Source organism: Microtus ochrogaster, chromosome 8, assembly GCF_000317375.1.
Source record: "Microtus ochrogaster isolate Prairie Vole_2 chromosome 8, MicOch1.0, whole genome shotgun sequence".
Lineage (NCBI taxonomy): Eukaryota > Metazoa > Chordata > Mammalia > Rodentia > Cricetidae > Microtus > Microtus ochrogaster.
In genome coordinates, this window is record NC_022015.1 from 71,091,562 (window position 1) to 71,101,695 (window position 10,134).

Below are 10,134 nucleotides of genomic sequence, written 5' to 3' on the forward strand. Positions count from 1 at the left end.
CCTCTGTCTGCCGGGGTGGAGCGGTGGCCATGTTCCCTCTCTGTCTGCTGGGGTGGGGCGGTGGCCATGTTCCCCCTCTGTCTGCCGGGGTGGGGCGGTGGCCATGTTCCCCCTCTGCCCTTGCCAGCTTTCCTTCAGTCTCCTCCAGACAATGTCCTCTCATCTCTTCCCTTCCAGGACTCAGTGTGGAGACCACTTCTTCCAGGAAGACTAGCCTATCACCAGCCATAAAATCTGAGCTGTGCACCCTGCAGAACTCAGCCACACAGCATCTCACGGTATCAGAACTGCTTTAATACTAAACTGGTCTTCCCAATCCGGCTATGCGCTCTTCAGGGTAGGGGCTGTGCCTGCTCTGTTCTCTACCAGACCCCGGGGTTGCCTTGTAAGCATCCCATAAACACGCTGATGAAGAATATACACTTTGAGCTAAAAATTCTCGTCTAGAAAGCATCCTAAAGAGATCAAGTTTCACTCTGTGAAGAAATCAGTTCAAGAAATCTGAAGTAAATCTGAACATTCCTCAACTGATTTGCTCAATCCCCAAGATGTTATATTCATGAAAGGATCGTATGGCTGTGAGAACTGATGCTGTCAAACATTCAATGGTGTCATATAAAGAGATAAAAGGGGGAAATGCTGCAAAAATATTTACAAAATGATTCTACCTTTATAAAACATATATATTTTAAAACCCCAATATTCCACCCACTAACACACTACTAGTGTCTGGTAGGGTAAGAGGATTTACAGTTAATATCTATTTTCTTTTTCTTTTTTTTTTTTTTTAAGATTTATTTATTTATTATGTATACAACATTCTGCCTCCATGTATGCCGGCATGCCAGAGGAGGGCGCCAAACCTCATTACAGATGGTTGTGAGCCACCATGTGGTTGCTCGGAATTGAACTCAGGACCTCTGGAAGAGCAGCCAGTGCTCTTAACCACTGAGCCATCTCTCCAGCCCCTTTCTTTTTTTTTTTTAATTTATTTATTTATTAAGGATTTCTGCCTCCTCCCCGCCACCGCCTCCCATTTCCCCATTTCCCTCCCCCTCCCCCGTTAATATCTATTTTCTTCTTTGGACTTCTCTCCACTTTCCAGATCCTCCAATAAGCAGGCTATGTTTTAAATAATTATCAACAACTAGCTAAAATTAAGCCGTATGCCCTGTGTTTCAGATGCTCTGGAAGAGCAGGTACCTTCATGACGGCAGCAATCTGCTTCCACTGCTCTGGAGTCGGGTCGGTCCCCGTTGGGTTGTGCGCACAGGCATGGAGGACGAAGACGGAGAACTCAGGAGCATTCTGAGGAGAAGAAAGGTCCATCAGCTCTGACACAGCAGGCAGTTCAGGAGATGGTCAGAAGTACATGCGACCCAATAAAAGGGCAAAGGGCAACCACAGTCTGAGCTTTTCACATCTCGCTCTTACGTAAGCGGGCACTCTCTTACACGCTACTTCAAATGCACTATCTGATTTAGCACTATCTGATTTGGAGAAAAAGTCTCAGACTCTCACTCATCAACTGATCCAAAAGTTTTCCAGCTGCTCCTGACCCCGCAGAAGTCTCCACTGCTCTTCTGTACCACCCACCTCCAGATCACTCAGGAAGCCCTGGAGGTCGAGGCCTCTCTTCTCCGCATCCCAGTAGCGATAGGAGCGGATGTCCTTAAAACCGGCAGCAGAAAACACGGCATTATGGTTCTCTGAAAAGTAAAGGGACAAACATTAGGAGCTTTTACGAACCGGGGGTGGTGGTGTAATCAGAAGGAACACAGGCGAGCCTCAGGCCCTCAGGCCTGGCGAGCACTGGGCGTTTGTGAGTTAGAGTACCTACCTAGCCTAGCTACTGAGCTAGAGTACCAGGAACAAGTCAAACCAGTTATAAGAACTCCAGACTTGCAGCCTACTGTGCCGCCTCCTGCATTCACCTTTATACTGGAAGCCCTCAGCATGGGCTAAAATGCAAGACTGGAGAATCTGGGAAAAGGTGTCCCTGGCTGAAATCTGAGCAGCAGCTATCTCAGAATGATGCCTTCCGGATATAGATTACCCCTTCCAGGCCATCACTGAGTGTCCTCAGGCCAGCCCTCCCAGCTACTCTGCTCTCTCTCCCAAGGCTAACAGGCTCACCCCAGGTTGGCGATGATACATAGATGGGTGTGTCCTTGTTGTCAATGCCGTTGTACCATCGCCCTAAGAAATCAGCTCCGATTCGAAGTGCACCTGTTCCTCCTAAAGACTGCACACCTCCGACCTAAGAGAGAAGATTGGGGGTCACAGAGTGACGATGGTGACATCACTTAATACTCACAAGAGTAAGACAATAATGATGACCTACTTTGTGCCCGTTCTTTACAAATCCCCTAATGTAGGAGTTCATCAAAGCTTCCAACAATTAACCAAGATCCTTTGAGCTGCTCATGTTCACCAATGGGGAAACAGAGATGGGAAAGTTAGAGATAAAGCCCCTGCTCTGTCACCAGCCAGAGAGCAGGGTGGCCAGGTTCAAGCTCACAGTTCCAAGAGGAACTTCCATTCTGAGGACAGGTAGAAGGACCTAGGCCATGCCAGCGTGTGCCTCCATGCCAGCGTGTGCCTTGGAAGGGAACCCATCTGTTCATGGTACCCATCCCAAGAGCACTCCTTTCAGGAGAAGTCCTGGAAATACACTTGAGCTGGCCCTTGACGCTATCCAGGACAGTTTAACCCCTGGAAATGTGTTCTCCCTAACAAAGATAAGAGGCAGATTCTTCTCTCCTTCTTCAGTTTCCTCTCAGCTCTGACTCCTAATACGGGCAATACTAGAAACCCCGTTTTTACCATTAACAAAAGTATTTCCACACAGGGTCTTATTTGGTCCTCACATACCCCTCAAAGTAAATTCTATGTCCCCAGTTGACAAATGAGGAAACAGATCAAGAGAAATAGATGGTTTGCAAAAGGACAGAGAGCAGGTTGGAGTCATGGGTGGGCACAAAATGAGGTCTTCCTGCCCTGGATCTGGTCACTCCATCTACCTCTTTGATTTGACCTTCAAATTCTAGTGAGGCTTCAGCATAACTCCTTCAGTAGAGAAATGACATAAATTAGAAGCCACCTAATACGGCTACAAGAGTAAGGAGAACAAAAGGAGCCGTGGAAAACATCTAGAGAGAAAAGGAGGTGGCTGGGGATGTAGTTTAGTGGTAAGGCATTTGCCTAGCATGTGGACGGCTCCAGATTCAATCCCCAGCAACATGTAACTTAAAAAGAGAATGAGCCGGCAGTGGTGGCATATAATCCCAATATCTGGGAGGCAGAGGCAGGCAGATCTCTGAGTTGGAGCCAGCCTGGTCCACAGAGCAAGTTCCAGGACAGTCAGGGCTACACAGAGAAACCTTATCTCGGGGGTGGGGCTGGGGCGAGCACAGAGCTGGGCACTAAGCTAACACTAATACTAAAAGATAGCAAAGGAAAACAGTGGGGGCAGGGGATCCTGACACTAGCTCAGCCCTCCCTCCCGTTCTGGAAGCAAACACAGAACTGAAAATGCTCCTTAAAAACTGAGCCCACGCCGGGCGGTGGTGGCGCACGCCTTTAATCCCAGCACTCGGGAGGCAGAGGCAGGCGGATCTCTGTGAGTTCGAGGCCAGCCTGGTCTACAAGAGCTAGTTCCAGGAGAGGCTCCAAAACCACAGAGAAACCCTGTCTCGAAAAACCAAAAAAAAAAAAGAGCCCACTTCACTAACACGAGCTACCTGGCACTCCTAACGTATATGACACATGAAATATCAAACATTCAAATCATCATGTCCTGAAGATTTAAAGACTAGACATCTTCAGTGCAACGTAAGTTACTCTAAACACCAGTAATCAACAGAAGCCGCTTTTTATGAATAAATAAAGTAGCAATTTGGTCTTTGTGGAAACTAAATTTTAACTGAGAAAGTCCTATATATTTGGTAAGAAGGAAACTAGATAATATCTAAGGAAATAAGTTCAGACAGTTCTTAGAGTCAGTCACCTTGGTTCAAGTTGCTAAGCAGAGAGCAGAGGTAGCCAGAACAAAGGAGCAGAAAGGTTAAAGCCGGACAAGACAGGCTCCACGTCTCCTGGCTATGTGGACACTGCTCTACAGGAGATGAAACGGACATTTTGTTGGAGTCCTAAAGTCTGAAAATGAAAAAGTAGTAAGGAACAGTGAAAGTCCCAAAACTTGGGCTAATGTTCAACCTTGAATGGGTGCTGTATGTATAGGGAGAACAACATTACTGCTCAACTCTGTTCGTTCTTCATGGCTTGTCTCCATTACTCCTCTTCCTATCCTGTCCACTCCAGTTAAAACTGAATCTAGCCTCCCTCCCTCCGCCGTAGCTAGCATACCTCCCTCTCCTCTCTCTCTACGGCTTCTGTCAACTTTAACACAGTTAGCTGAAGCAAAGGTTGTCTGTGTGGTCACCTGGATACTAGTACCATCTAGCCAAGTGTCCGGCCGTTCTGACAAGCAAGTGAATGACTAACTCGAACATCCAAGACTCTCAGAAGTCCCACGAGCTAATGTGGAATGTGTGCAGAGTAAATGAGCCACAGTCCCTGCCAGGATCACACGCTGTTAGAGAAAAGGCTTATAAAATTAGACATCGCAGGACGCTGGAGACACAGCTCAGCACTCGCTGCTCTTTGCAAGAGGACCCGGTTTCAGTTTCCTGAACCCACAAAGTGACTCACGGCCATCTGAAACTTCAGTTCCAGAGGAACCGAAACACTCTTCCGACCTCCATGGGCACTAGGCACACGTGTGGCTCACATATTCATGCAGGCAGAACACTCACACACACAAAATAAAATAAGGACATTTTCTAATTAGACATCATAGTTAAAACACAGTGAGTTCTGCTATTCCCACAGTCAACAGTCACACCATAATTCAAGAGAACCTAAAGAACTGGCCACACCTAAGAAAGTGGATGATTCAGCACAGAGGTGACCCTTGGTCAGGTCTTGAAGGTCTTAGAGGCAGGGACGAGGGAGCTGGGGAGGCAAAGGAAGGGCATTCCACACAGTTGGAAAGGCCAGGCAAGGGTTCTGAGTGCTGAAGGCCTGTGGGGCTGAGGAACAGCAATGCTCTCAGGATGGCAGGATCCGGCTGGAGCAAATTCTCAGGGCAGCAGTGGAGGTGCACTATGGGGAGGGCGGAAGCAGGTGGCACAAGCAGCTCTTTTGAGAGGGAAGCTCTCCGGCTGTGTATGGAAATCGTACTGGGAGGAAAAGGAGACCAGAAAGTCAATGAGGTTGTTGTAAGACCACGTGAGCTGATGGCGGGCTGAACTAAGTCCTGGAGAGAACTTCCAGGAGAGAGAGAGGCTCAGTGCTAAGGGGCAGCTGGTACCTAGGGCAAGGCAGCTGCTGGGAAGTATCCATAAAGACTGATGATTAGGTTCTGAAATCAAAAGACAATGTAGAGGAACTAGACCAAGGCTCTGTTCCCAGGTCAAGGCCATGAGTTTGGAGTCTTAAGAGCTCAAAACCCAGATCCATGAACAATGTAACCACGTAAGAAAGCAGTCTTCTTAGAGGAAGCAGCTCCCCAGCATGGCCTCTCATCTGCCAACAACTGCCCCAACTAATTCATCTATGGCCTATACAGAGCCAGACCCCCACCCCAGCTGCTCACTTTCAAACTACATTAAAGTCGTCTACAACTGGTCAAACTGCAGAGAGTAATTGTCAGTGGAGTGTACAGCCACAAATAGGACTTCTGTAACACACCACACACACACACACACACACACACACGCCAGGCTCGGGGACTAATGAAGAGGGGGTGAGAAAAGAGTCAGAGGCTGGGGAGGACTGGAGCAACACAGTACATTCTGGACCCCTGCCTCGTGGGCCACAGCGGCTGTGGCTGCCTGTATAAGAAGACCACACCAGTCAACACTCTAGCACAGATTGTGAAGGAGTCTACGAGCCCCCACCCCAATTGGGGAGCTGTTGAGAGCTGATGGCTTCTGGAGGAAGAAAAGGTCAGTTTTTCTTCAGGCTGTGGCCACTGGTAGGTAGACTGGTTGGCCCCATGCAGCAATGGATGGATGGCCTTATATCCATGAGTACACGGCAGTACAAACTAGACTCGGGGTATTATTTTTTTAAAAAGCAAAAAGCACAAAGTCAAAATCGGAGAGGGGTGGATCTCAAAGAAGTGGAGCTGAGTACACTCAAAACACAATGCATGACATTCTTAGACGATTAATACAACTATTATATGTTCTAAAAGACTGTTCACTTTCTGGGAAAACACTGCATTTTCAGGGCAGCTTTTAAAGCCACCCCTCCCCATGAACACCTTCAGTTCCCTGAGGCAGGTCAAAGCCTTCCATAGAAGCCTAGTCCAAACTTCGATTACTGGTCTAATCAGTGCCCTGGGTTCCAAGACCTTCGCCAGAGCCTGCCTCCTGCAAGATCGAGCAGGACGGCGGCACGTGTGCAGTGTGCACAATTTTAACTTCACCTTGACACTTGGCTTATCAGGGCACCTGGAGAGGAATGTGCCTCTATAAACAACAGGTGGGGAACACCTCGCACGACTCTACAAAAGTGGCCTTTTCAAGGTGTGACCCGTGGCCTGCATTACAACGTGGCCTGGAACGTAGCAAGGGCAGCTGGTTCCAATTGCACAACACCTGACCGGACTTTAGCTCTTCCCTTTCCACCACCCAGCCGGGTTTACGTCTTCAAACAACACTTTCGTTAGGTAAGCCCTGCACAAACTTGGGTCTTTAGGCAAGTGTCTTTACAACCTAGACTGGCTTCTGACTACCTCTGTCCCTGGGCCACTCCCCACACGCCTGTCCCAAGAGCAGTACTGCTGATTGCTTATCTTCTCTACTTCGCTGTTTTCAAACCTGCAGGTACTTTGGAGTCAACGCTGGCACGTTTTAAAAATAATCCCGTTGCGGGTTGCGGGGAGAAAAGAGGGCCGTGCCCCTCCAGGATTCTGATCAAAATGGCTTGGCATGGGGTTCACAGGGTACAGTGTACAAACTCACAGGTAATACTACGATATGGCAACAGCTGAGTCGGAGCCCTGGCTGGGTACACACATCCTTCAAACACAGCTCATGTCCCACCTGCGGCCTCAAGGGTCTCTCTCTCCCTCAAATCTCTCCAGCACCACTTCTTACCACACACTCCCTATCGCAGAGGGTCCACTCCCAACAAACACTATTCGTCCACATGGTTCCACATGTCTGTAGTTGTAACACAGGCAGTGAAAGGAGAGCCACTAAGGGAAAGGCTAGAAGAATCACCAAACATACGGCAGGGCAGGAATTCTGGGTCTTGAATGTTGAGGGACCACAGACACCTTCTGAGATTCTGGTTAAAATTAAGGCAACTTTTCCCCCAGAAATAAACAAAATTCTGCATATACTTTCAGAAAGCCCCTATGCGAGAATTCCTAGTGGGATTATGAGCTACAGATTATCTTCGCTCTAGATTGAAGATACAGAAACCAAGAAGGTAAATGACTTGCCTATGGCCAAAAGCAGTGGCAAAGACGTGTCTATACGCCCCCAGACTCTTGGGATTCCATCAGTAACTACTGCCTGATGATGTACTGGGCAAAACTCATCAAGTGAAGCTGAGCTCTGGACGTGGCCACACTGCCTGCTCACAGCCATTAAAAATGCATTTGCTGGGCTCAGTCCTGAAGAACAATGGATATTCTTACAGGGGACCGGGATTTGATTCCCAGCACCCACATGGCAGCTCACAACCATCTGCAACTCCAGTCCCAGGGGAATCCAACGCCCTCTTCTAGCCTCCTTGGGCATCAGGCACTCACAGGAAGCACAGCCGTGCATGCAAGCAAAATACCACCCCCCCCCACACACACACAAAATCAGTAAATAAATAAAACTGAAAAGAGGTCAGCTTGCCTTCAAAGAATAAATAACAAAAATTTATTTTCTGACAATTCTCAAGACATAAATTTCAATACTTCAAACAAATTGACTTTTCTATTTTTTTTTTATTTTTTAAACATTCACAGAAACTATTCATACCCCAAACTCACCCGATTCTCCTTGAGAGCGGGGCTGTTGTCCCCAAGTACGAGGCGAGAAGCACAGGTTCGGAACTCTGCCAGGCCCAGGATGGGCAGGTACTCGTGGTTGAGGCTACTGTCATTAGCAATCTTCTGTTCCACCTTCCTCACTACTGGCAAAACCCAGGGCTGAGAATCATCCGTGCGGTATGCTGAGTACAGAAAAAGGGATAGACATGAATCTCAGGTATCGTCGAGGCCAGAGTATAGAACTGCAAACAGAGAAAATTCTACTGCTTTCTGCAAACAGAGAAAATTCCACCAGCTTCTAGTCAAAGCAGAATAGAGACAGAAATACAAAGTGCATTCACATGCTGGGCCAAGTACTGGGTTAGTGGTGGGCACACGGGACAGCCCTGCTTTTACCCCGGGCAGATCACGCAGTTTTTAATGTGATCTCCAGAATTAGGATGCTGAGATAAAAACTGGAACATCACAGATACAGGTCAAGAGAGAGGGAGATGTCTACAAACCGCAGCCGTCTCTGAATGCTGCAGATACCAAGTGTGCAATCAGTCTCTATAGCCATGCCTCCAAGTGAGTTCCACAAAAGCCTAGGTCAGGCCCAAACTGCAGCCCACAGCCTCCTGTGTCCCAGCATAGCTATGAACGTGACCAAACAGTTCATAATGACAATGTCATACTTCAACATCAGAAGGTTGGACACATCTGGCTTGGAACTACTTCACAAAATCTCTGCACCTCCGAACACAAACACGGAGAAAGAAGGAGAAGATCGAAGGACGCTTGCCTCCTCCAGTTGTCCCAAAGATGCAGAAAGAAGCATGTCACACGGGAAGCCAATGTCCTGTGCCTGGTGTCCAGCAGCAGTTACGCAATGACCAAGGACCCACTAAAGCACATCTTTGCCCTCTCTGTGTATTTTGAAATCCGCCAGAGTTTACCATTGTCACTGTTCATACACACCAGCTACCTCATGTCACCCGTACTGATCTAACTTTCTCTATTTCACAGCATTTAATGCGCCTACACCGTAAACCTCTAAGCATCTCTTCAACATTTCAGAGTGCTTAGCATGTCCTTAGGCCACTTTGACCTTTCCTACTCCGATTCCCCACACACACCACTCTAAAGTTCTCCTGGGCTGCAGCTTCAGCAGGCGGCTGCGTTGGCCTTGACCCTTACACCGAGACACACACACACACACACACACACCACTCTGAAGTTCTGCTGGGCTGCAGCTTCAGTGGGCAGCTGCGTTGGCCTTGACCCTCACACCGAGACACACACACACCACTCTATCCTCCTCCCCCACCCTCCCCACACCACTCTGAAGTTCTGCTGGGCTGCAGCTTCAGCAGGCGGCTGCTTTGGCCTTGACCCTCTCCGAGCTTTGGCCTTGACCCTCGCCGACAGGCGCTCTGACCTGACTGCCAACAGGGGTCACTTCCCTCTGTACTCCACTGTGTAAGCCAGTCAGCAATCCCACGCCTGCACTGAAATCAGATTCTAACAGTGATTCGGACTACATTTTATCTTGTTAATTTCTGTCCAATTGGCAGTCCCTGTCTCTGAGGAAACTCATATTTTAGAGTGTCTTACTTACTGAACAACATACATTAACTGTAAGAAGTTCAGGTAAGCCAAGGGTAAATGAACGCCACAATTCCGGTACAGGAGCAGGAGGGCACAAGCTTCTCATCTTCACTGCCAGTATGCATACTCTTTCATAAAATATGGATCTTACTGTCACAGGGTTTTTCAACATGCGCCTTTTTTCCTCTTGAACCTATTTTGTGAGTATCTCTTTTCATCAGTAAGTATTCTGATAGGTAAAAATCAGGTTCTTCCTGATTAGGTAAACTTCTTATATTTGTTGAAGGGAGTTAGTTTGATTAGCTGAATGCTATCAGTCATACTCTTGAGACTGACTGGCCAACCCAGAGGCTGTAGGCGGGCGCGGGGCTATCGCAGCTTGACTGCCACTTTTTTTTTTTTTTGGTTTTTCGAGACAGGGTTTCTCTGGTTTTGGAGCCTGTCCTGGAACTAGCTCTTGTAGACCAGGCTGGTCTCGAACTCAC

The 10,134-nt window shown here is 48.0% G+C and overlaps 1 protein-coding gene across 1 annotated transcript in view; it reads right to left on the minus strand.

Annotated features, from left to right (window-relative positions):
• The window catches only part of Got1 (glutamic-oxaloacetic transaminase 1), a 22,967-nt gene that overhangs the window by 6,385 nt on the left and 6,448 nt on the right, over positions 1 to 10,134 (minus strand). Inside the window, exons 2-5 of the mRNA XM_005352320.2 lie at positions 8,063 to 8,244; positions 2,137 to 2,260; positions 1,597 to 1,709; positions 1,204 to 1,308 (exon numbers count right to left, since the gene is read on the minus strand). Coding sequence (XP_005352377.1) covers positions 1,204 to 1,308; positions 1,597 to 1,709; positions 2,137 to 2,260; positions 8,063 to 8,244 — 524 coding nt within the window. The remainder of the gene's footprint in view (positions 1 to 1,203; positions 1,309 to 1,596; positions 1,710 to 2,136; positions 2,261 to 8,062; positions 8,245 to 10,134) is intronic.